General features: G+C 42.7%; 1 protein-coding gene across 1 annotated transcript; it reads left to right on the top strand.

The window, feature by feature from the left end:
• Positions 1 to 50: 50 nt before the first annotated feature.
• On the top strand, positions 51 to 27872 carry abcg1 (ATP-binding cassette, sub-family G (WHITE), member 1). Its single transcript, XM_066699183.1, has 15 exons — positions 51 to 301; positions 1698 to 1941; positions 11804 to 11921; positions 12217 to 12349; positions 12903 to 12953; positions 13257 to 13402; positions 14346 to 14469; positions 14642 to 14756; positions 14968 to 15116; positions 16006 to 16107; positions 16310 to 16478; positions 17179 to 17279; positions 23403 to 23561; positions 23999 to 24117; positions 24433 to 27872. Exons 1-15 carry the CDS (start codon positions 239 to 241, stop codon positions 24659 to 24661), a joined length of 2022 nt encoding a protein of 673 aa, XP_066555280.1. The 5' UTR covers positions 51 to 238; the 3' UTR covers positions 24662 to 27872.
• The last annotated feature ends 30 nt before the right edge of the window (positions 27873 to 27902 follow it).

Here is a 27902-nt window from a genome sequence, read left to right as displayed (position 1 = left end):
GTATAACCACGGGGAGCAGGTAGTGCGCTTGTAAACAATAACAGAGCGACCTCATGCTGGACTGAGCGGAGTGCGGGACCGCAGACACAGACACACACAGCTGCCCTGCGAAAAGCGCCCGGCACAAGAACAGAGGAAGAAAAACATTTTGCAAAAGCAGCAGGCAGTGGGAACTGATGCACAGTGGCTGGAGTGGAATAGAACCAGATAACGTGATTAGATACAAATTAGTTCGGGAATGGCATGTCTTATGGCAGCTTTTTCAGTTAACAACACTGCAGTTACGAACTCCATCATCATGGTAAGTCTGAAGGTTATTTCATTTTTAAAATGTATGTATTTATGTATGCATGTTATTATATTCTATATGCAAATTATTATAGTTCTCAGCAGATACCATTATCCAGGGACAATTGTTACAAGATATCACATTATGTTTATTACCCATTTATGCAACTGGGTTTCTACTGTAGCTGTAGATGTTGTTGTTTTATTTGTAATGGGGGCAATAGCCCATGCATGGAGTGATAAACCCACCAAGAAACATTCCCAAGTCTATATAATAAAAGGCTGTTACAGTACGCACTTACGTCGGGCATAAATTACAATTTGATATTGTGTGGGTGATTCTGTAGACAATGTGAATAATCCCACCTGAAACAGGTGTACAGTAGCCTACTTGGGAAGTTCGTTAAAAAATGCTGCACGTTTTGATGCAATGGGTGCCTAAAATAGCTCACCTGTATTGTGGATGAACTGCAGAATGAACGCTAGTAACCTTTCAGATGGCTGGACACAAAAGCTAATCGTTAGTAGCTCTGTATTGACGTTACAAAGTAATAATGTGTTTGTGTTCGAGCTCTTTCATCGATCTTGTTATAACTGACATACGGACTTTATGTATAATGTTGATCCGTTGCGTACATGTTTTAACAGTATTATCACATATTTTGCACAAACGCCACAGTGTTGCTGTTTATTTTATTGCTTTTGATTTAGGGCAGGTAGTGTTAAATGTATATATGCGTTCATCTGGAAGATGCATTTGATTATACTTAGTATTTTAAAATGTAATTATCAAATGTAGATATTCATATATACAATTAATTCGTTATCTATAGTATTAAGAACAATGTGATATGCTGTTGTTGCAGTATTGTTCCGTTATTTTAAAATGATCAGTAACATGAAATGAGTTTTGTCGCACGGCTGTTTTCCTTCACTATTAAAATCAACTGTGTCCGATAGTAACCCCACTGGCTTCTGCTGAAGAAGAGGGATTACTGTATCTTTACTCCGGAGCATGCTCACAGCACTGCTGCATCAAATCACATTGGAACAGATTTATTAGAGAGCTGGAGAAACAAAATATAAAACTCCCCAACACTATGTATGTTATGCACTCTCAGCTAAACCTATAAACAATACATTGTGAGGAATATATTTGGAGCAAAAGTACAGTTATATATTCACCAAGTATAAAATAAAAAAACAAGACAAAAAAAAAAAAACACACACACACAGTCCTAATATAAGAACAACTTAATATTCATAATCAGGCTAATAATTGTCTATTTGCAGAAACAACATTCTTTCTTTCTGTATTATTATTATTATTATTATTATTATTATTATTATTATTATTATTATTATTATTATTCAGGCATGGTTATGGTTCTTTATTATTTCCTGGGTAGAATACCAACGGCCCCCCTGACCTGATGCTGGATGCAAGATCAGTGTGTGTGTCTGTGGATGAGGTGGTATCGAATGGTGTGGGGCAGCAGCAGACCCCCCTGCTTCATGGGCACCTGAAGAAGGTGGAGAACAGCCTAACCGAGGCCCAGCGCTTCTCCTATCTGCCCCGTCGGCCCGCCGTCAACATCGAATTCAAAGACCTCTCTTACTCGGTGCCTGAGGGGCCGTGGTGGAGGAAGAAAGGTAAGAGCCTCAGTCCAAGGCAGGGGTCTGCAGCCCTGGTCCTGTAGAGCTGCATAGAGCCTTCCCGGGAATTATTATAGCTACGCTCAGAAATACTTAATTGGACCAATTGTTGGCTTCTTAGAGATGATAACTTATTTTTCCAGGTCTATAGGTGTTTGAGAAGTAGTTAAAGCTACCTATAAAACTGAAGATATAGAATAGACATGCTATGGCTGACAAGAACCAGTATCTGTATATCTTCTGGTAAAGATTTTTTCTATTTTTGAGAAAAAAAAAAAAAAAAACCCACTGGCAGTTTGTATACTAATTTGGTGGACAAAATGCAGTTGTGGCTAAAACACTCATCAGATAAAGTTTAATTGGAATTAAATTAAATTTAAAAGCAAACAAACAAATGATATACAGTTGGGTCAAATAAGTCAATGCATCCAAAGTTGCCAGAACCGCAATTATTAAATAAATCAGCTTTTGAAATAATACATCTTATTAATAGGATTTGGTGAGAGTTGTTATATAAATCCTTGGGCTGTCTAGTTCTTGCAGTAGAGAGGGACCTATGTCACTTGCATCTGGATGCACATGCCCCACACAGCCATGACCGCTGAGCATTTAAGCCTCTGTGAGCAAGACACAAAATATTAGGCAGAATTACATCCAGTGCAAAGTGTCAGATAGGGCTCACGTGTGTACTCCTCAATTCTGTTGTGCCCAAACTAGTGAACCTGTTTACTTCTCCTGCTTTGTAGCATGACTGATTACATTTTGTTGGTCATCTGAGACAAGTTAAAATATACCTGTATGTTTTACAATGAAATGACCACTTGCGTTGCATCCAGTTCAGATGTTGTGGGTTGTGTCTGCCCCAAATGTCACAAGAGTTGGTAGCTTCTGAAAATACCACTTCTAGCTGGAGTAAAAGAGCATGCATTAAACCCTGCTCTGAGAATTAACCCCCACCCTTTAATAACCATCATCCAATTCACCATGCAGTTTTGTATTTTGGAGGGGGGGATGACCCAAACATCATCTTTGGATTGCAGAGGATTTCCATGTGCACAGGACAAACATACAAGAGATTTATCATCCTAGAATATTATGCAATTACGCAATCTCCAGCTGAGTTCCCGAGCTAGTGCCTGGATGTTACTTGGATAATTTATGTAAAGGAGGATTTGTTGTGGTTCTCTTGTGAAAGTGGCATTTGGATTATGTTTTTTGCTGTTGTTGTGGCTTTCGTTCGGTGGAAAAAGGTACATGGAATTTAATACACTATCCAGGGCAGGGGCCACAGGCATATATCCCAGTCTTTTAGGCCGGTTGGATGGCTTAAAAGGGCATCCTAATGTCAGGCTGTTTGGAAATTTATAAATGGACACAAAAGATAAAGGCCTTTACCTTATTTTGATAGCCATTTGGAAATAGTAGGGCAGTATCAATTTCAGACAGTGGTGTCCAACTCCTGGTCCTGCAGGGCTGCAGTCTAGCAGAGTTCAATTTGCCACCTGTGAAAAGGGTTACACTGTTTCAATTAAGCAAGTAATTAGTTGAATAACTATAATTAAGGACTCAGGTGTTACAAAATACCAGGAGAAACTGTAGCCCCTGAAAGCCAAAGCTGGGTCCCCCTGCTTTAGGGGACGAGCCTGTTTCTGAAATAGCAGGTCACTGTTAACGTGTGTGTTCAGGACTGCAGTTACTGTCCCGTGGCAGAACATGTGTTACCGTTACAGCAGGAGGTGGTGCTCGTTTGATATGTTTTCGTACTATTACCAATTCTCTGTATTCTGCAGGGGGAAGGTGTTTGTTACATTGACATAACTGTGCAGCTGGCTGTTCAGCTCAGGCAGCCCTCCACCTCAGGGGTCCAGTTATATGAGGGCCGTTCACTTCATTGTCAGGTCCAGAGCAGGTCTTCTGAAGGACACATACAAACATCTGAAGGAGGGAATCTTTGGACAGTGTCCTGATATTCTCTTCTTTTTCTTCCTCTCCCTTCCTGTAGCGTATGATCTCTTTGTGTGTAGGCTTATACACAGGTACAGTGAAGCTTCTTATGGGGCATGTGATGAGATGTGCAAAGCAGATTCACCCAAAGGCCTACTTTTCTTCATCCTCAAGGAATATATCGCCTCAGAGTGACTTTGGTTCTGCACTGGAACAGATTAACCAGATACTGTCACACAGGCTATATAGGCAGCTGGTTGTTTTGCTCCATTCTTCTGATCTCAGGAGCTTTACAGGAACCCTTCCTTATCGTAGGAGACTTTCTTAAAAACCAAGAGAGGCATTAAAGTTCAGCTGTCAGTGCACTGAAATACCTTATGATTTATCTCGACAGCCCTGAACCAGACTGTGAGAATGGGCACATCGTATTAGCAAATGCCCAGCGTGATTTGCATGATTTTTGAGAGTCAGAGTTTGTGGCAGAGTTTAAAAATCGAATCAAACGCAGAGCAAGTGTAGATAAAACCTTTATAATCATACCTATAGAGCAACATCAGGATTTAATACTTTTCCTTCACATCATGCTGCCTATTATTTCAAGGTATTTTAAGTTCTTCCTACAGTATTATCTTTGAAAATGCTAATGAACCTTTTTCTGCCACTGACCTACTTAAAATCTTCAAGTAAAGGCTATAGATCTATATGATTCCTTGTATTGGAACAAATTAAAAGAATAAAAATGGCATCTTCCCAGTATTTTTTTAAGCGCCCACCCATGTTTTCTTGGCAGTACACAGCGGCACATATTTTGCAATGCGACTGTGACATGACTTCATTAGTGGCATCTCGCAGTGCAGCCAAACGCAGCGAAGGAAAAACACAAAATGAAATGTGTGAAAAACAAACAAACCAAGGAGGATTTCAAAACCGGTCAAAATCAGGTTACAATGGCAGAGCTTATTTCATTTCCCAATTATCAAGGAATTTAACCAAAAACAAGACGACAGATGACAGATAACTTGTAAAGTGTATTGTTAAGTATTTTCATTCCAGAAAATGTATACTTGGGCTGAAGTGAGCCCTGTATGAATGAGTGTGTTTGTTGGAGGGGGGGGCAGGAGAGGTAATGGCTGTATCTCAGTTCAGTCCTTCTCCCCTGGCTGTTCTGTGTTGTGTGTGCTGAAGAGGAGTCAAATATCAGCCTTCTTTGCTGCCAGCTGAGGTGACTTCATATTAATGTAGAGTTCTGATACGCCAAACACATTAAATATACATGAACGCCGGTGCAGGTGTCTGTCCTCGTGGACACAATGAGTGAAGGAGGCCCAAGCTGCATACTTCTCTAAGGAGGAAAGCCAGCAGTAGCGCATTTTAATGAGTAGGATTTTTTTTGGAACATGGGATAATGAATTCTCCCAGAGGACACTGCTCTCATAGACACACATTCAGCTGAATGAAGAGTGCCTGAGGAAGGGAGACTCACTGGCAGGTCTCACTCACCTAAAGACAGAGTTCCAGCATTGTCATTTCAGAAGCTGTCTGTGGTGTAGGCCTGTATCTATATTTGTGCACTAAAACCCTTTCGAGTTTATTGATGGGAAGGGGAGGCCTCAGCCTTTCTTTTTCTCAGCCTCTTTACTTTTATTCTTGACCAGAACTCCAAGGTTTTTCTAATGTGAGTCTCTTTAATTTGTCCAAAAACCATATAGATTTTATGGAGTCCAGATCAGTTCATTTTCACATTATCATCTAGCTGCTTCTGCCTCAGGTGCAGTGCTCTCCCACTGACTACTGAAAGCCATAAATTCATCCTGGAAGTGACCAAAACTTTGGTGAAAATAACCTATGCCATTGGGACACTTGGCTAAGCATGCATTTCTGCTCTCTGAATTAGGATACTATTATATAATGGCTAAACCAAGCGAGAGCCTCGTTTGTGGTTGTTTATTGGGCGCAATTTCAATGGAAGAAAATGAATTAGCAAACAGAAAAAAAATACATGGAATTAGTGGAGATGCCTCCCAGGCTTTTGACACTGAATTTAAAAGCAAAGCAAATCCTCCCCTGAGACTTGTCCCAGTATATTTTCTAATCCACGCGAGAAGGAGATGCAAAGCTTCTTCCCTTCAGAGCAGGTGCACTGCAGCAAAGCAGTGTATGAGCAGCTCACAGGCGGTTACTATCGGTCAACAAACTGTAGTAACCTCACTTGAGGAGGCGGGGCATGGAAGGCAGCAGGCTCCGATTGGCTGCGTTGTTGCTAGGATGGAAGAGGATGCTGACAGGGGAAAGGATGGAGCCGTGCAACATCTCTTGCTCATGTTATACAACTGCATCACAAGGGAAGTAGGTCTCTTAGCTAGCTGTAGGCATTTTTTCTCTTTATTTTTGTTCAGAGATTTGCATGCTGGGACTATTTCAGTTCAGGGTGACGTTTTCGAACACTTACCAACCAGAGCGAACAAAAATAGTTGTTGTTTTCTTGCCAAGATTAAATTAGCTTTTCTGATTGTGCAACATAGTGAACCAAATCTTTAGTGATACTTTTTTTAAATGACAGATGGAAATGTGACTCTTCTGCAGCAAACCCTCTTTTACAAGAAAATAAATGATTACCTACAAGGCTTTAATCCGAATACCTGTACATACAATTCATAGTCCTGCTGAGTGTAAAGATCTCTGGTCGGAATTGCTTACAAATAATAGACTCTTATGTAACAGTTTTAAAAATGTAATTTGTTTCCAAAATCGCTTTTGTGTTTACATATTTATTCAGCATTAATGTAATATTTTTCAGAAGCATTAACACTCTGCATGTATAAAATTAGATCAGACCTGAATTAATAGACCTCACAGCTTTTGTCAACATTATTTACCACTAGTTATGGATTACCCAATGTTACTTTGGGAAGAGAAGTCCTAGACTAGTGTAAATCGAGGTCTGTGAAACCAGCCAATAGAGTATATTCAGAATTCATGGGAATTTTTTAATTCAGTATGCTTTAATATTTTTTTCTCCAGAATCAAAATGAATTATATTACTTCAGCTTAACTAAACCCTTAAAATCCAAAGAACTTAAACACACAAGGTTACACTGAAACCAAAACATAACAGAATGACACCTTGTAATATTTACCAATTGGGTTCCTGAATTCACTCCTTTCTGTCAGCGAACTCTCATTGATCTTTTCAAACTGAAGACAAAGGGAAACTTGTGCATATCTGCAGAGGGGGAGGAGCTCATAAATTTTTTCTTTGATACGTTCAAGCTTAATGAGATTTCAGAAGACAGAATCTTGTGTTTGGTTCTATACATTTGTATTCATTTGTCACAAAACATAAAACATCTCCTTTTGCATGTAGTTTATATATTTATTTCATGCACGGAGGATGTCCCGGTCACATCAGGCATCACACAGATCCACTCCCCTCTCCATCTGTCTAATGGACATTGGCTACAGATTAGTTGTGGAAATTACCACCAAGCTCATTATATACGTATGCTTTTAGTGCACTGATTATTTACAGATCACAGCTGCTTTTCAACCCAGATAACGCAGGAAAAAGACCCCAGACTGCAGCTGTGAATATCGGAAAATAATGTAAAAGGACGATATGGAGAACACTTGCTTTTTGTATCATTGGACTCCATTGGTGAAAAAGTGTATGAGTGTGTGTTGTAAATATCAGCGCCAGTCTTATTTGTGCGGACTTGAACAGAACTGCTGCATACAGGAAAGTGTCCCTCTAAATAACTATTGAAAGCCTGATTAATTTTCCAGCGCATTTTCTGCTGCACAGAGGGATTCTGAATGGCGTACACTGGGTCATTTCCACTGAGCTTTCCTGCTCAGGTGTTAGTGTTAATTAATTATTAGTTTAATAATCCAACAAGGAAGTAGAGAATGTTTATGGAGGTCAGACTTTGGGAATGAGACACAAGACTGACTGTCACCTTGGGTAAACCCTGGTATTAATACCTTACTAGTTGCTCAGCACTGCCTTGATGCACACTGCGGGATTAATGCACTGTGATTTACGTGACTGTAAGCTGCTGTTCTGCGCAACAGCTCCAAATAGGCATGAGAAAGTTTGCACCACCAGGGTTTATTTTCACTGGCTTTTAATAGAAGTTTCCAAGCTGCACAGGAGTTCATGAATTGAAAAAACATATATCTATCAGCAGACATAATGGACCAGCTATGTCCTCATGGTCTGATAACTGAGAAGCCTGGAAATGGTTATGTATCTTGGTGCTCCGCCTTTCAATCCGATGCAACAGATTCAGTATTATATTGCAAAAGCTGTAGTGAAGTCAGTATATCTTAATTAGGAACATATTACATTTGACCAGACACTGATATTTGGCAGGCCTATTTATTTAAATACATATACTTTAAGGTGAAATGTGTCAAACGTGCTTTTAAAAATCATTGGAGAAAAAACTACTGAAAAGCTTTTGATCATCTTGATGGTCAGTGAACTTGCTGATACTTCATCGTAAGCATGTTTCCCCATTCATGACCAAAAGGATTTTGTCACACAGATGATTCATTTTGCTGTAGAATAATCCAATGTATCCTGAAGCAGAAGCATGTCTTGTTTTCACAAAGGTCTAGGCTTTGGGTGTTCTAGACGAGCAACAGGAATAAACTGTCAACGGAAGGCTGCAGCATTTTAAACATGAAAACAAAATGGCTGCCTGTGCCGCAGATGGATTTTTTGATTACTTTGTGTGGTTGGGTCTTTGATGAGATAAAGAAACAGCAACTCCGGTAAATGTTGGTAATAGCATCTGTGGGGACTTTCTCACTTGGGCTTTGGCTTCCCTTGCCACTTTTGACAGTGCCAGAGCTACATTGAAAGTTGACATTTGGCCTGCACTGAAGCAAAAGTACTAGGGCCATAAAGGAGGCTCCTGTGCAGTTATAGTGTCCTTGGATGTGATAGAGGCGTGAATGAAGGAAGGTGATTTTTTGTGAGGTGTTCTGCAACAACGACTTCCATTTTGGAGCACTGCCAGCCAGGTGTAACGGTACAAGACCCGTGTGTCACCAAATCACAGGAAATTGTTACCAATATCCTGTTTGCTTTAAATCATTGGAATGGAATTTTAATATCTAGATGTGTGTAGCTGAGCAGGTGTGGGAGATTTAAGTGTTTAGTGACTTTAATCTCGCTCCATCTCCTGCTTGCCTCCAAGACGTTGGGTGCTTCCTTAGATTTAACAAATAACACTGATAATGTATCAAAGATGGAACCCATTCAGTACAGATTTTAAATGTTTCTAAACATAAAATATTGTGTTTTTAGCACTCAATAACTTGTAAAATCTGTAAAACTGTCAAATCTGCCTTTAATGCAACAATTGCCTGTTCTGCAGTGAAACCAGCCATGCAACAGTTTACTGTGGTAAACGATAGGTTATTATCATAACCCCGGTTCCCTGAAAAAGAAAGACAGCCATTACCTAATGGGGAGAGCCTTCTGATTGGCAGGTCAGGAGGCTCTTCCCATTAGGTAATGGCCGTCTTTCGAATTGAAAGGGAAGCTACTTTACATTGTTTATTGTTTATTGTGTGTCATTGTTTGACACTCTGCTTTATCTGTGTTGATGACTGGTTGCTTAAAATATTTGTGAGAGGATTGTGCCATCTGGGGAAATACAGGATTGTGGACAGTATTAGTTACAAAAATAAATATGTTCTTCTTTAAAACTATGGCCAGAAAGTGTTGAGTCACAATGTCACAAAATTGGATAATAGGCAGAACTTCTTTCGTAACCACGGTGTATATGTAAGCCACATATTCCTGAAATCATCATTATTAATCCAGTTGCCTGGGAGTACAAAATCACCTTCGTTTAAATATAGAAATGTGGTTGTAGTGAAGGGATTACACTGTACATCCCAGGAGTCACTGATACAATGAATTACCAGTTTGTCAAAACACACTAGGGCTACAAACAGGTGTAAATGTGCACACTGGAAGGCAGATTGCAGCACGAAGGCTATCCGGATTATGTAAATACCCTAGAGAATCCATTAATTTTATATTTTTTCACAACCGGTACTGTTTATCTGTCATCTGTCAGTCATTCAAACTGAAGCCTGAAATAGCACACCTCATTGAGATAATGGGAATATGAAGCTGTCAGTTGACAAAGCAAATGTCCCCAGCAATTAAACTAACTATTTCAATGTGGTGACAATGTACCATGAAAATATAGTTTTACTTTGTCTGTTGGAGCACATTGATGGCAATATAAGACCATAGTGAATAAGAATGATAATGATGATATTAAATAAAAGGAAGTGTCACTCTTCCCTAAACTTTGATTGGCCAACAGCAGAATGAACCAGACTCCTGTAGGACACCATCAGCAAGGAGAAGGTTCTCGGTTTGGAAACCCATATCAGAGGGTTTATAGTACTGCACAGGATCAGAGGGTTTATAGTACTGCACAGGGCTTTTTATAGTACCTTACTCAGGTGAACATTTTTCAACAACTAATTTGCTTGTTTTTGTCACATCCATCGTGCTGTTATTCCTCTGCATTTGACCTCTGAAGACCTCCCCCCCCAGTCTGAGGTTAAAATTGTTTTTGCTGAAAAGGCTCCTTGGTCTTCCTTCGATAACCTTGCCAGTGGTAACACACTCCGGGGTGCTTTACAGCTTACCTGTCTTTCGGTAAAAGTGATACTGTCAAGGGCTGAGACACTGCTGACCACTTCTCCAGAGGTGGGTCTGAGAAGCTGCACCGAAAGCAAATCCCCATCGAAGAGGACAGGAAAGGTCAGAGATATTTGTGTATCGCTCTGACAGATTATAATGAAAATCCAATTAGGCTGGGAACTACTGCAATCAACAGGATTAATGCTGTGGGGCATCCATTAGGTAAATAACAGGTTACTGTCGGTTATTCCAGCCTGTACAGACCCTGTGATTGCTAAGGACAAATCCATGGTTATTGTTGTAGTTGTTGTTGTTTCAGTGATAGACAATAGGCAACCCCAAATTCCAGTGGAAAGATCTGTGGAAATGTCAGTAGACCAGTGATGACATTTACATGCATAATAAGAAGCATCAAGGGAAAATATATAGAAATAGAAATATATAGCAAAGAAAAATCAAGAACACCACAAAATGCTACAAAGACATCCTGCCTTTACTGCTCGAACATTTCTTGTGAGTGCAGGGTTTGGGTTGTCATTTTAATCTAGCAATTTGTCATTCATCTGTCATGGGCTAGCATAGTGAACCTGGTGTTTATAAACTGTAGATCAAATAACTTTTGAGCAAAACAAAAAGATAGTTCTGTGACTTGCGATATAAAGTGCTGGGCTTGCAGATAGTAGAATACTATCAGAATAGGACAGATCTTCAACTCTGGCAATTAGACCGCTCTTGGCTTAACGATTTCAATACTGCATCACAATTAAGGAGTATCTGACAGAAAGCTTTCATCCATAAGGGCTGCCTCTTGTGAAGAAAAGTGTGTTTTTTGTGGGATTTACACTTGTAGGTATAGGTAAACATTGCAACACACCTATTTTCCTCCCAAAATGTTTGTGTGAGTTCATATTTTATTAACTGTAGCCACTAACAAACCCAAAAAGAAGGCAAGATCTGTTATTGTGTTCATATTCCCCCAACAGCCAACTCAAACACTGGAACTGAGGGTCAAACAGGGGTGCGACCAGTGATACCGCTGATAAACCATGTAAGCGCAGTCACACAGTGCAGGGCTCAGGAACAGACAATGCATTCACGAGAACAAAGAGACACTGTCCTAGGGAGATGAGAATATAGGGCAAAAAAACCTCAGCAGGTAGACTGTGTGAATTTGGATTTCTATTGCTATTGTGTAGGGGTTGACATTCAAAACCTGGTGTTTGTTGCCTTGTGTTTCAGGTTACAAGACCTTGTTGAAAGGCATCTCTGGGAACTTCAGCAGCGGAGGTCTGGTTGCCATTATGGGCCCTTCAGGAGCCGGAAAGTCTACCCTCATGAATATCCTGGCTGGCTACAGGTCAGTACAGCATGAGAACACACAGACCCTCAGAAAAGGCTCAGAAAACACTAATAATAATAATAATAATAATAATAATAATAATAATATTTGTTGTAGTAGTAGTAGTAGTAGTAGTAGTAGTAGTAGTAGTAGTAGTATAACTGGTAATCAAATACCACTTGTGGTGGGAGTATCTCCATACTGACTTTTCCAGAGGCTTCTTTATTTCTATTGTAAAACTTTTTCTAACATGGAGACTTCTCCCAGTCACCGTAGTCATGTTGTGTCTCATCTCTGCTGTGTGGGTTTGCAGGGAAACTGGGATGAAAGGCGAGATCCTCATCAACGGCCATCCCCGTGACCTCCGATCCTTCCGCAAGGTGTCGTGTTACATCATGCAGGACGACATGCTCCTCCCACACCTGACTGTACAGGAGGCCATGATGGTGAGTGCCGGGGGGTGGGGGAATTGGTGGTCAAGCGGTATTGGGGGCACTTGGGGGTTGGTTGAGGGGTGACAGGTCACCCAAAGATTACAGCGTGGGAGAACTTCTAGCTGAGGGTACTGGGTCACTCATTTTCCATGGCTGCACTCATTGGGGTTTTAACACTACCTCTGACTCTTGCAGGACGGTGCAGGACAGTGCACTTTCATGGACTTTCAGATCCCTGCTTTAGGCCTTCCTCTGGATGAAGATTGCTTAGTCATTCTAAAATGAATGGTCTCTGTATCTTACCATGCTTTACTGTCCTAAACACCTTGACCTGCTCATTATAATATCATCATGTTACCAGCTATCTTTTTAAAGCTAAGTTAAACGTATTTAAGGAGAAGTTTTGTATTCCTGTAATAGAGCACTCGGCTCACTGGAACGGACTGCTCAAGTTCTTTGATAATATGCAAGGAAGGAAATGTTTTTGTAGGAATTGATGAGGTTTTTATACCAGCTGATACCTTACCTAGTGCTAATGACTCCTTTTCATTTCCCGTCCTTTCAGGTGTCAGCTAACCTTAAACTTCAAGAGAAAGACGAGGGCCGGAGAGAGATGGTAAGAGATACAGTAGATTCTAGTAGAGCACTGTACCTCTGCTTTTTTCTTTGGTGACAAAGACCATGTTGGCCTTTATCTTGGCTTGTAACGTATGCTGGCATACTCCTTCATCTTCAGTTTATTGCTGAACCAGTAACCATTTTATCTCCTGAGCTTGGCTTTGATGTCAGAAACTCACTCAACACTTTTTAGCTTGGAGATGTGCAAATAATTATTCTTGGGAAGACTGCTTTAAAATGTTGTCAAATGTTGCCATAAGGAGAAGTTTTTTTGCTTTAATGCTGGCATTTCCTGTGTTAGGTGAAGGAGATTCTGACCGCCCTTGGACTGCTTGAATGTGCCAAAACACGGACGGCCAACCTGTCTGGGGGCCAGAGGAAGCGGTTGGCCATTGCTCTGGAGCTGGTCAACAACCCCCCAGTGATGTTCTTTGATGAGCCCACCAGGTCAGTGAGTTCTGCCCTCCTGCTTCACTATATTGGAAACTGTGGATTAGGGACCACAATAAAAGACCTACGTTTTTATATTAATCCGGGTAATGTCTCCAGTTTTTCACTTCAGCAATATAGAAGAGTTAATTACATATGCTTAAGAAGCCTTTTTGTATTGGTGCCCATGGGTAACATCCATGGGATCTGATGGGAGCATTTAACAGCACAACAGTCCCTTCGGAATAAATTAAACCATTAGGAACAGGAGTTCTCCCTAGATAACCATTTGATGCTAAACCAGTGGGATTGCAGCGAAATTTTAAACCAGGAGTACAATAAAGCAGAATCTCAGCTGAGCAAATTGAAGGCTCGTCCATTGACACACATCCTTTTAATCTCGTAGATTGTCGTGCCTCTCTGCTACACAGAGGTGCCCAGTGTTCACAGCCTGATTTCAGTAGAATGTAATACATATGCTAATAAAAGCAATTAAATACATGTTCTGTCCTAGTTACACATGTGTGTTTGGTTGGCCTAATTGTGTATTAGCACTGTGTGTCTTAGTCAGTGCATTGATCCCTCAGGATTGTGTTGTTGGCTTATGACCTCCAGCTGCCCACATGTCAGTACTGCTGTATTCTGGAGAAAAGCGAGAGAATATACCGCCACCTACTGGAGACAGAATAATAATTTAACACTTTTTCTTCAGCGCCCTAGAAAGGAACAATTTCTCTCTCAAATGTTGGTTTCCAAATGCACCATCCAGATAACTTTTCACCCAACGCTTTTTTGTGGAAGGGAGAAGGGTTTCTTTCATAGTGGACAGTGTCCTGAGTCAGGGTGTGAGGCCCATGGCCAGCTAAGGATAGAACTGCTGTCCACCTCATGTAGGTCACACGTGTGGGGACATTTGGGGTGTTAATAAAGGTGTCTTACTGTGCATCTCTTAAACCCACAGTGGTCTGGACAGCTCCTCGTGTTTCCAGGTCGTATCCCTCATGAAGGCCCTGGCCCAGGGGGGGCGCACAATCATCTGCACCATCCACCAGCCCAGTGCCAAACTCTTCGAGCTGTTTGACAAGGTGACACACACTTGTCTTTTTTTTTCTTCTGTTCTTTTCTGCTCTGTTTAATTTCACTGTCATAAGGACGGTAACCTGGTGCCATTTGTGATCAGCCTAAAAAAAGAACAAATGTAGATGTTTTTAATTAATCAATCAACCAGAGTTACTTATGTATGATTTGGTTTTCCAGCTGTATGTCCTGAGTCAAGGACAGTGTATCTACCGAGGCAAGGTCTCCAGTCTGGTCCCTTATCTTCGGGAGCTGGGACTCAACTGCCCCACGTACCACAACCCTGCAGACTTTGGTAAGAAACCCAGCGTCTTTCTTTACCCCATTGCAGCTGTGACATCTTTTATGTGTTAACCACTGTGCACACGTGTGTGTCGGCACAGCAAATCATAAATATATATTTGCAGTTTTTTTAAAAATAATTCATGGTCACCGGAGATGTGTCGATCATAAGAGAGACGGTGCATTCCGTTGTCATGGTGAGCAGCCGTATGTGTTTTGCACAGTGATGGAGGTGGCCTCGGGGGAGTACGGAGACCAGACCTCTCGGCTGGTGAGGGCCGTGCAGGACAGGAAGTGTGAGAAGGACTACAAGACCGAGACGAATGGGGACAGGCCTCACAACCCCTTCCTGTGGCACAGACCCTCAGAGGAGGTAATGGCTAACACGCAAATGTGTCTTTGGTAGATATGGTCTGCATTAATGGTAACCTAGCAGGTTGTGGCTCTGTATGCCATTAAAAAAGTTCAGTGTCATTATTAGATCACAGTGAGAAGTATGAGAATAAGCATATGTGCCCACTGGACATGGGTGACCTTGTAACCAGCTTTGGCTTCATTGTGACCAGGGCTTCCCCATTCCCAGGAGCAGTACAGCCTATTGCTTTGTGTTAGTGTCAGACAGTGATTGAGATACTGTTGAATCTCTCTCTGAAGGTCCATAAGGAGCTGGATTAGATCAACTGAGGATTCGTATTGCATGATTCTTGAATATCCAGTTGTATATGCCCTTAGAGATTCTCTACTTCTGTTTCTGCTACAGCTGTTGTTTACAAGAATAGAAGAGCCCAATGCAGATTATTAGATTTTTTTTATATAGTTACCAAATAGCCAAGGGAAACCTGTCAATAAGGTTAATGAATAATGTTGGCCAACACATCACTCAGCGGGATATAGACACCTAAGAGAAACTCTATAGGAAAGCAGCCGCAGGCATGTAAGGGCTCTAGGTCAGGAGCTCTGAGGACAGACTGAGGAATGATCTTTCCAGGGAATAAACAAAGCTAACTTTCAAATAAATGCATAGAGAACAATACAAGGAAATGAGAGGAAACATTTTAAAAAGTGCTTCTTGATGGAATTCATCAATCCATTGGAGGACTAGAGGAAAGTTAATACAGAGGGCTAATCTCATTAGAAATGTTCTCTGTCTCTCAGGGAGATGGTGATGTGGAGTTTAACCCTGGCTTGTGCTGAGTTTAGGTCCATATTTGCTGTGTGGAAAAGATTTAAGTTTTCATTTTGTTTGTCATCATGTTGCCCAGGATTCCTCCTCCACAGAGGGCTGCCACAGTTTTTCTGCCAGCTGCCTGACTCAGTTCTGCATCCTGTTTAAGCGGACCTTCCTCAGCATCATGAGAGACTCGGTAAGAGCCCTCAGCTGCCGGGAGTGGGGGGCGGGGAGTGCTGGGGAGCTGAGCACAGGGGGAAGAGAGTGAGAGCCTCCACCCTGGAGTGTGTCTGGTGTGTGATTGAGATCTTGACTGCGTGACGCCCCTTGTGTCTCTCTGTGCTAAGCCGTCCTGGCTGTGTCCGTAGTCGTGGGTCTGACTGCCTTGTCTCCTGCAGGTCCTCACTCACCTGCGCATCACGTCTCACATCGGCATTGGCATCCTGATCGGCCTGCTGTACCTGGGCATCGGCAACGAGGCCAAGAAAGTGCTGAGCAACTCCGGGTTCCTCTTCTTCTCCATGCTCTTCCTCATGTTCGCCGCCCTCATGCCCACCGTATTGACCTGTGAGTGAGACCTGGACCTGTAGTTAAGGTCTAATGTGTATATAAGGTAGATTTAATAATATTACATTTATTCCCAGCTAAACACAGCAACAAAGAAAGAAACAAAAGTACATGTAATACAGTCTGCTATCCCAAAAGCAGGCATTTTGTCATACAGACCAGCTCTAAACGAGAGATCTGAAAATAACTGACATTTTTCATCGTTGCTACTTTCACAGAGGGCTCCTAATTATAAACTGAAAGCATTCGCAAGAACAAAACATGTCAGAGATTCAAACGTGATTTTCAGACACTGACCTGGAGTAACCTGGATGTGAGAGACCCGGTCACACATATGTAAATAAATAATGAATAAACGCAGGCTGGAGCCAGAGAGCAGTACTTAAGGACCTGATCTGCAGTGAGCTGTGAATGATTGATGTTATTAGGGAGACACAGAAAATCTCCAAACCTAATCATCCTGAAGACGCAGCACATTCACGTTGGCTTCAGTCGGAGGCTGCACTTCTCGTAAACACATATTAGTATTAGATCTTATGCAGAAAAGTGTGAAGCAAGAATATATATTTTTTTAATTCCTTATTGAAATACAGAGCTTTTCAGATAGATGGTTAGATAGATAGACAGACTGACAGAAATTAATAAAAACAAATTTATAATGATTAATTACTGATTCAATCTCTCTTTTTTTTTGCTGTAGTTCCTTTGGAGATGGGGGTGTTTCTCAGAGAACACCTAAACTACTGGTACAGTCTGAAGGCCTATTATCTTGCTAAAACCATGGCTGATGTGCCCTTTCAGGTAACTGTCCCTCTGCTAGACTGCATATTTTCATCAAATAGTTACTGCATGACCAAGCCTGGCTTAATTTGGAGTATTGCAGAACTTTGCCTGACTGGGTCTGAGTGTTGTTTAAAAGAGGATAGATAGATAGATAGATAGATAGATAGATAGATAGATAGATAGATAGATAGATAGATAGATAGATAGATAGATAGATAGATAGATAGATAGATAGATAGATAGATAGATAGATAGATAGATAGATAGATAGATAGATAGATAGATAGATAGATAGATAGATAGATAGGTTTAGGTTTTAATAAGCACTTTATTTACAAGTTGAAATAAACAAAAACACTGTACAGCAATCCACTAAATCATTAACACAGCAACCACCCCAAACCCTCCCATCCCCCACCCCACCCACATTCCACCAACTACTACAAGCAAAAGTATAAAACCTGCAATCTTATACATAAAAGCACATATCACAGCAACCAACACAACATTTTCAAGAATAAAAATGCCCCCCCTCAGGTTGATAGAGATATAGGTTTTAGTTAAATTAAAACTTCATTCATAATTTCAGCATAACAATAACATTGTAGACCTATCCACTAAATCATTAGCACTGCAAAAACCCCAAACCCTCCCATCCCCTCCCATCCCCTCCCATCCCATCCCCCACCCCACCCCACCCCACCCACATTCCACCAACTACTACAAGCAAACGTATAAAAACAGCAGTCTTATACATTAAAAGCACATAAAACAGCAAACCAACCATTAAATCATCATATAAACAACACTAAACCACCCCCCTCCACTTCACACAACACTTTGTTTACACACCACAGTAGCTCAAAGCTGTCCAAATCCTGCTTAGTGCTGTAGAACTGAAAATCTACCCTGATTTTAGACACCACTAGATGTTTGAAAATATGCACAGGATCCTGAGCGATAAAACCATTGACTTTGTTCTTCCTGCTTTTTAAAATGGCAAACTTGGCCTGTCCAAAAATAAAATTGCTCAGCTGAAAAATGCTTTGCCTCGTCTTTCGGTATTTAAAACCAAAAATAAAACTTGCTTCAGTAAACGGCAAACCCAGACCCTCAATCAGCGTCTTCATTAGCATAAACAGTGGCCTCAGTCTAGCAAAGAAAAAAAAGCAGTGAAAAACAGTCTCCCTCTGAGAACAGAAAGGACAATTGTCCGTAACCCCAGGCTTAATGATGGTCAGAAAAGAGTTAATGGCAATGATGGAATGCAGGATCCTCCACTGCAGATCCCCCGACCTTTTTTGCAGTGGAGGTTTGTACAAAGTACGCCAAGCTGGTTCAAACTCCTCCCCCACCCCTAACTGCTCTCGCCAGTGCGTATCAGGTAACTGCTGGAGCTGCTGCTGGTGACGAACCTTCACGCAGGCCTTGTACACCTGCTTCCCATCCACAGTAAATAGAGAAAGCTCAGTAACATTCTCCACCTTCAGTAAATGAACCGGCACCTCAGTGTGCTGACTCAATGCTGGGGACACTGTTAACAAGGGGAACTCAGAGTCAGGCTGTGGGGCCCTCCTTTGCCTAAGCATTCTCCCCACCAAAACCAGCCCCTCTGTAACGCAGAGCATTACGGACCTGATTTAGAAACCGCTCCACTACACGCACAGAGTTAACGCCCAGCTCTGCAGCCAAAAGCTCAGGCTCCTTCCACCTAAAATTACTCAAGTCCAACAAGTGCCCGACTTTCACCACTCCAGCCCTGACTAACACACTAGTGAAATGCAACCTCTCCACTAGCTGTGTTTGGAAAAAGGGATTCAGAATCAGGGGCTCCTCCAGTACACCATAGAAACTGAACCTCTCAGTATCTCTGCCGACAATTCTGAACAAGCTCCAGGCCTTCAGGAGACTGCAGTAGTACAGGGGCAACTGGGTCACCTTAAGGCAATGCATTTCTATGAGAAAAATACTCTTTCCAAAACCTAACTCCCCCACCTGTCGCAGGAAACCCAGAGCAAGCTGTGCCCAGGGCACGTCCTCTGAAGAGTACAGCAGCCTCTGAAGTGCCTTCAGACGAAAGGCCGCAGTCCTACTGGCAATGTCGATCAGACCCTGCCCCCCCTCTGCCAAAGGCAGATACAGCACACATTGTCTGATCCAGTGCAGCCCGTCCCAAAAAAAATCCAACAAAATGGACTGAAGCTGCTTAATCAAAACCTCAGGAGGTTCTAAAACAATAAACCTGTGCCATACACTTGAGGCAACCAGGTTATTAACTACAAGTGCCCTGCCCCTATAAGACAGTTGAGGAAGTAACCACCACCATCGCTGCAACCTGGCTTTAAATTTCTCCACCAGCCCTTCCCAATTCTTCTGAGTGGTGGCGTCATCACCCAAAAACACTCCCAAGTACTGGAAACCCCCCCTGTCCCACCGCAGTCCTGCTGGCAGGTATGGCATAGCACAGCCATTCCAGTCACCCACTAGCACTGCATTGCTTTTCGCCCAGTTGATTTTTGCACTGGAGAGCCTCTCATACTTTCTCTGGCATGCCTCAAGCTGCTCCACATCCCCGTCTCCAACCACAAGCACTGCTATGTCATCAGCATATGCAGTGACTTTGAAGGACATATCTGGACACTGAGGAAAAGTCACCCCTGTCAGTACTCTCCGTAACTCATTCACCAGGGGCTCTATAGCCAAGGAGTACAGCATGCCAGAGAGAGGGCAGCCTTGCCAAATGCCCCGCTGTACCGAAAATGGGGCACTTAAAATGTCATTTATCTTCAGTACACCAAAAATATCACCATAAAGCAGCTGGATTTTCTCAATAAAGCCGACACTAAACCCAAAGGCATCCAGGACCTTCCACAAATACAAGTGATCTACTCTATCAAAAGCTTTCTCTTGATCCAACGACACGATACCAGCTTTAAAACCAAAAAGTTTAGAGGCTGCCATAATGTCCCGAATCAAAAAAACATTGTCAAAAATGGACCTGTTAGGTATACAGTACGTCTGATCTGGATGCACCACCTCGCTCATGACAGTCTTTAAGCGATTGGCTAGGGCTTTTGAGATGATCTTATAATCGGTACAGAGTAGCGACACAGGTCTCCAGTTCCTTATGCTGCAGAGGTCCCCTTTCTTGGGGAGCTGCGAGATCACAGCCCTTCGGCAACTCAGAGGCAGTTCTTTCCTTTGCAGACTCTCCTCCAACACCTCACACAGATCTGCCTTCAACAAGGACCAGAACAGTTTGTAGAACTCCACTGACAAGCCATCAATCCCAGGAGCCTTGCCAGTGTTCAGGCCCTGCAAAGCGTCAGTGAGCTCCTCCTCACTCAGATGCTGCTCAAGTCGCCTGGCTCCCTCCTCTGAAACCTGCGGGAGGTCCTCAAGGAAGCGCTGGGAATCCGACGTCTCCTCCATGGCCTCCGCCATGAACAAGTCCCTGTAGAACTCCACAGCCAGCCTGCGAATGTCCCCAGGCTCGCGCAGCTCCTGTCCTGCTGAGGTCGTCAAGCAGTGTATCAGCTTACTCTGTGCCCTCTTTTTCTCTAGCCCGAAAAAATAATGAGTGGGAGCATCCATCTCCGCACAACTCTGAAAACGTGCCCTCACCAGGGCTCCCTGTACTTTCATTCCCAACAGATCCGACAATCCCCTCCTTTTCTTCTGCAGACTCTCAATCAGTCCAGCCGTTGGGTAGGAGTCTACGGCTCTCTGGAGCTCCACCTCTAAAACTTTCATGGCTTCAGTTAAGCCTTTGGTGACATTCATGGTGTACTGCTGACAAAAAGCCCGAATCTGTACTTTCCCCACATCCCACCATTGCCGTACAGAAGAGAAACCGGATTTCTGCGCCCTCCACCTCTCCCAAAAGAAGGTAAATACTCTCCTAAAGTGCATGTCAGCACCCAGAACTGCATTGAAATGCCAATGGGAGCTACGTGGCTTTACTGATGGAAACATCACAGTTGCCGTTACCAAACTGTGATCTGAAAAACCACTAGGGGTGATAAAACCAGCTTTTAAAATATTTACATTGTGCTGAAAGGTATAAAAGCGATCCAATCTAGCCAGAGAGACATCCTTCTCTGTGATCTTCGTCCAAGTATACTGTCTGGTGTTGTTAAAAACTTTCCAAACATCAGCCAATTGAAAACGTTGAATAATCCTTAAAAGCTCTTTGCTGGACTGAGGATGAGGTTCTAAATGATTCCTATCCTTCAGAGGATCAACTGTACAATTAAAATCCCCCCCTATAACCACCGTCTCCTCAGGTGTGCACTCCAAAAGCAGTGTTTCCAACACTTGGAGGAAACACACTCTCTCTCTTCCCTCAGTGGGTGCATGACTCCGTTTTTTAGCAGAAGCACCGTCCACAGATTTGCGAGTGCGTTTCTTCCCAGGCACTTTAAAAACCCTGCCGTCCTGACCAGGATCCGTCCCCACTTCCATTCCCGTGTCCCACACACTGCTCAGTGTTGTCTTCACAGTCTCCATCTTTTCAGTCTGGTCACCAGCCCTCTCGCTGCTCACCCCCACTCCACTACCTGATGCCCCGTCCTGCTGCTGTATACTGCCATTCAGTCCAGTTAAACGGCTGTCATCCGTACTGTCTGATGCTCCACAAACATTAGCTGACACACCGCTAATACCTGGGACCTCCACAATCGGCACGGTACCGCCGCGGTCAGAAGTACTCTCACCGCCCACACTCTCCTGTACCTGGACCTCCAGACCCTCACTCTCTTCAACAGCCTCCCCCGCAGCCCCTCTTCTCGCCACCTCTGCCTCCTCGGCTGTTCCGCTAGTAGGGCGGTCGGGCTGCTCACCACTCCCCGACCTGGCCTGCTTGGGCTCCCCGGTTCCCTGCCCCCAAGTTTCCCCGTCGACTGGGACCAGCACCCTCATCCTGATCCTTCTCAGGGCAATGCCTAACAGTGTGGCCTTCATTACCGCAGTTGACGCACTTCATAGAATCAGATGTGACAAAGACAACATAATCATTGCCATCAACCTTGAACTTAAGCACAATGTTCAGATCCCCATTTATGTCATTCAAAATCATAAATACCTGCCTTCTGAACGAAACAACATGTTTCAACTGCTGTGACTTACACCCAAGCGGTATACGTTTCAAGCCCGACGTTATCTGCCCATGTCTCGCCAGTTCCCTCTCTAATAGGTCGTTTGACAGAAAAGGAGGAACATTAGACAAAGTAACTCTCCTGGCCGGAGCTGCTAGGGGGGTAACATTGATCAAAACACCACCGATCACTATACCGGTCTCAACGATACGCGAGACCAACTCAATGCTGCTCAGAAACAGCACAACAGACCCGCTCATACCAGCTGCCGACTTTATATTTTCACAACCGACAACTTGCCCGATCGCCAGAACACACTCCTCCAGCGGCAAAAACTCATCAGAGGTCACTTTAACGCCATGCCGACGTGTTAAAGTCTCGAATGAAAAACTCAGATTCCCCCACCTCCCCGACCCAGCCCCAGACATCCCGATCGCTTCGTTGACTGCAGGAGTCAGCTCAGCATGGGGAAACTCTTCAGAAAAACCTTTTACAAAACTGTCAAAAACACATTCAGAAAGAAAGAAAGAAAGGAAAAAGTAAAGGAGAAAAACCACAAACAAACCTGGCAGCAGCAAACATGCACACCTGCACCTCCACACTCACTCCCAACAATCACAGCGGCAGACAGCAACAGTCGATAGTCGATAGTCGATAGATAGATAGATAGATAGATAGATAGATAGATAGATAGATAGATAGATAGATAGCAAACAAAGAAAATGCCAAATGAAAGCGTGAAGTAGAGAGAAACACTGCAGAGCTTGCCACTTTATCCTCTCTTAAAATGAGAAGCTATTGCATTAAAAAAAGCTGTTTTCCTGATTTAGCCAAATCCTTCATCCAGTATCAAGTTATATAACCTGGTTTACCTCTGAACTGCAGCTTAGAGTTGCTCAGTTATTCATTGCGCTGACGTTATTTGAAGGAGTGTTTTTTAGTTGCTGTTGTTTACTCACTTGTTTGTGTTTTTAATTTTAAGTTTACTTATCTTTTTTATTACCAAGGCCACACACATTTCTAATATCTCCATTTGTTTCCATAGATAATATTCCCCGTGTCGTACTGCAGTATAGTGTACTGGATGACATCGCAGCCCTGCGACGCCCTCCGCTTTACTCTCTTCTCTGCGCTAGGGACGATGACGTCACTGGTGGCGCAGTCGCTGGGGCTACTGATAGGAGCCGCCTCCACCTCTTTACAGGTAAATAACCATAGCAACAGCCCTCGTTGCACAAAAGGGTACGGATAAGACGAGGCTATTTCATCCCGGCCTGAGCAGTTTAACGATCCAGAACCACCACGACCTTCTAGAAGGCGTGCACTGTTTGTCAAGTTTATGGTTTAATGTAGTTAAAAAGAGATTGATCCTAGATAACACAAGGCCATGGGCTCAAGTTCTGGTGGTGTACAAGCTTCAAGCAGGGCTGGGTTCCCTTGAGGGTTACAAATCGCAAAGAGTAGGATTGCATTGGCAGAGATGATAACAGCAGCTGGACAATGCTGTATTTTGTGTCCGTCAGCACCACACAGCGGCCATGTAGGATGCTATGCTGGTCCCAGACTGAACTGCTGCACCAGGAGGCAGTTTCTTATCCAGTAAAGACGTTTCTCTGATGTTGTTTCTTTCCGTGCCTGAAGGTGGCGACATTCGTGGGTCCAGTGACTGCCATCCCAGTGCTGCTGTTCTCGGGATTCTTTGTCAGCTTCGATACCATTCCTAAATACCTTCAGTGGATGTCATACATTTCTTATGTCAGGTACGTTTGTTCAGGAGGATTCTTTCATCACTCTGGTCAGGTTCATGGGGTGAAAGAGAGCCATGCAGGGTTCGTCCAATGTCTAATGTCCATAAAGACATTAATCCACTCCTTTGTTCTTTAAGTAATTGTCCAGTGTAAATATTCTTACCACCCACCTGTACAACAATGAATGAATAAATAAATACATACATAATTTCTATCTTCACCTCAGAATTGTACAGGCCAAATAGCATTGAATCATCTCCTTTTCTTTTTGTTCATTGGTTTGTTTCTGTCCTAAAGAGAGTCTCTCCCATGTCCCCCACCTTGCAGGTACGGCTTCGAAGGGGTCATCTTGTCCATTTACGGGCTGGACCGCGAGGACCTGTACTGCGACAAGGACGAAACCTGCCACTTCCAGAAGTCCAAGGCCATCCTCAAGGAGCTGGACGTGGAGAACGCCAAGCTCTACCTGGACTTCATCGTGCTGGGGATCTTCTTTGTCACGCTGCGCCTCATTGCCTACTTCGTGCTGCGCTACAAGATCAGTGCTGAGAGGTAGAGTTTGTCAGGGAGCAGCAGGAGGAGGCCTGACTGTGGGGAGGGGTGTCTCCATTCGGTTCAGTCTCAATACAGCAGATAGGGAAGATGACAGTGACCCTTCGCTGAGGTGTTAGGCCCCCATAAAAGCGCTGAGCAGATGTGCGTAATGTGAATGCAAAAAAGCAACAACAAACGGAAACAAAGCCCTGTTTTGTGTGTGTGTGTGTGTGTGTGTGTGTGTGTGTGTATCTATCTGGATGACCCATGTGTGTACAGGAAGCACACAGGACAGAGCTGTCACTTGAGCTTTTTTTGTGTGCACTCAGCTTTTCCACGAGATGAGACACGTCTCCAGTCTGTTACGGCTTGGTCTCATTCAGATGTTTAAGATGCATAGATGTGTTGATGAAGTATAACTTAAAATGTTTAAATGACATTTTAGGGGGGGTCAAAAAATCACTTAAGGTTTGCTTATCCTGAATGTAACCTATTCAGGACATTTAGCTATAGAAACATTTAGTTTAAAAATGGCTGGACCATAATTTCTCAGCATTGTTCACTGTTCAAGTTTAAAACAAAACATGTGAGGGTCCAGTCCTGGGATGGATACCGGGCATATAATAGTAGTACCCTTCTATTATTTGGTGCAGTGTTTCTCTGCTAACAAAACAATGTCGTTTTCAAGAGATTGACAGCTGTACGCGCTCTCAGTGGACCACTGTCATTCTGCCTGAATCACTCTATATTTGTTATTGCTGTTTTGCTACAACTTTTCAGATGATGAGAAGTGAAATGACTGACACCAATAAGATAAGCTCAACTGCAAGAGCTGGTCTCTTCATATGCTTTACACTACGACTAGGTAAACATTTGCAGTGGTGTTTGGAAATTGTTTTGCATGTTTTTTTTCTCACACTCCAAAAAATCCCACTAACACTGTTGTACGTGTCCCTGTGTGTGGTGATCTCAGAGCGGGCATGCTGCCATTCGGCTTTGCCACTCTGAGAGCCGTAGTGTGGTGCTTTGAGCTTCTTTGCATTATGCTCAGCCCAAAGGAGGTCCTCGCAGGCAGCCCGTGCACAGGTAGGAATGTATTAGATCCTCCACACCCTAGCTGCCTGTAGGCCTCACACCCCTCCTCTGTGCTGACATTGTGCACTGCAGTCGTTTTCATCCGAGCCTGATGCTGCTGTGTGTTTGTATCCAGGGAAGACGAAACTACCTGTCTCCTGTCACATCCTATCATGTCCTATGACAAGCTGTACACTGTGTGTTCAGTTGCATGTATAGCTGACCACACCCACAACGTGAGGGGGCATCTCATTCCAGTTTGACTGGTGTCCGAGTCATGACAGTAGTGTACCTGTGTTGTACACCTGAGATAAATTGGTCTGCAGGTTGGCCTGTCTCTTTAAAAGTGTTCTGCCTGTTTCTGTAAAACTGGCCAGTAGACAGGTTTACATTCAGCATGGAATCCAAGGGTTTGAGCATGTTTTTAATTGCACAATGGGTCGAATGGCCTCCTCTCGAATGGCCTCCTCTCGTTTGCAAACTTTCTTATGTTTCTTATACTGTTGCCCAGTCAGACCTGGTTTTATGCAACTGAAAAAACAGGTCAACAAAAACCTTTCACAGGAGCTTTTCTTGTTATATGTTGCTTTCTGAAATGTCAGTACATAGTTGGCAAAAACGTGAGTGGAATTTCTCCAGTATTCTGTTCTCTGAGTTAAGTCAGCACATGCATTTGTTGATCTAAAGGTGTACTGAACAGAGAGCTGAAAATACCCACACGATAGTGTTACTCCAGGTTGGACTACAGTTGTTATCAGACAAATACACTTAGATACAGTCCACTGGACAGAACTGCATCAGCCTATTTACATAAGAGGCAGTATTACACAACGAGAATAGTGTTCAAACAAGCTAAACCGACATCCTGATTGTTAATGGAGCCGTGATGCCACTCCGTAAATTTAAACAGCGCTGTGACTGTTCAAACCTAATTCTCATTGCCAGAGGCTATTCACACTCAATCGTTCAACTGGACGATCAGGCACCAGTTCACAAGGCATACAGAGAGCATCTCCCACATCAGAGTTGAAACTTGTCCGAAGCATTTATCCTACACACAGGCGCCAGGGTGAAATACAACTGTAGTGCTGTTTCTGTGATAGTTGTTTCATCCACAGAGAATGAGATGAGGCCCATAAAGCACTGTGGGATCTCTCCGGATGAAAGGTGCTATATAAATGTAAGATATGATTAACCATATGTTGAAGAATACTCAGAATTTGATTTAGAGGCTGCGATAAAGCAGGTTACTGTTAGGTCGAAACAAAAGAAACAATATAACTATATTCTGGGGAGACCCTATTCCTCTGTATAGAGGCTCAACACCATGGCGATCAAAACTGAAATCCATCTGTTTTTTAATGATGGATATTATATCCCTGCTTGTATTTTTCAAAAGATGCAGTAACAGTTAATGAATTACACTCTTTGAAACCCATTATTCTTTCTCCTAAGCTCTATGCTATTTAATATGATTAATTATGATAGCCCCATTTTTTTCTCAAGTCAATATGCACGCTTTGTGTATTTTGTATTGTCGAATATTGTAACAGATTATTAAACTATATTTAAACATCTTAACACAGGCTATTGAAGGGTTTGGCTAGTTTGTGGGGGGGACAAAAAGTTTACACCAATAAAAGCAAAAGTCAATGCAAAACTATTATTTTTGTAGTTGAAATGCAATTTTGTGCTTATGTTTAATTAGTAATATATATATATATATATATATATTTTCTTTTTCTATGTTATACATTGTAATTGCTGAAGGATACGTTTAATTTCTAGGGTATTTAAACCTCTTGTTCCTTGACTTGCATATTTGTAATTTTTACACACTTGTAAATACAACGTCTGTCAAAGCTGTGTTCTCCTGTTTGGTATTGAAATATATTCTGAACTCATTAGAGCAGCATAACAGTTTTAATAGGATGTGGGGCATTACAATTACAAAATGCATTTGATTTCTCTGTTTTTTGTTTTGTTTTTTAAGTCTGACAAAAACACTTTCCCAGCTTTGTACTCTCTAGTTGATCTGTAGTTGATCTTGTTACCTCGTGTAAAGGAAGGGAGTTCAGACGTTTCTAGGTCATGTTTTCTGTACACTACAGATATGTATGGAAATGTAAAGAAATCTAATAAAGTGACAATATTTTCCAGCTTGGCTGTGTTTGTGCTTCGTTTCCACA

This window comes from Amia ocellicauda, chromosome 3 (assembly GCF_036373705.1).
Source record: "Amia ocellicauda isolate fAmiCal2 chromosome 3, fAmiCal2.hap1, whole genome shotgun sequence".
Taxonomy (NCBI): domain Eukaryota; kingdom Metazoa; phylum Chordata; class Actinopteri; order Amiiformes; family Amiidae; genus Amia; species Amia ocellicauda.
The sequence above is the reverse complement of the archived record's forward strand: the minus strand, read 5'-3'. Positions and strand labels throughout refer to the sequence as shown.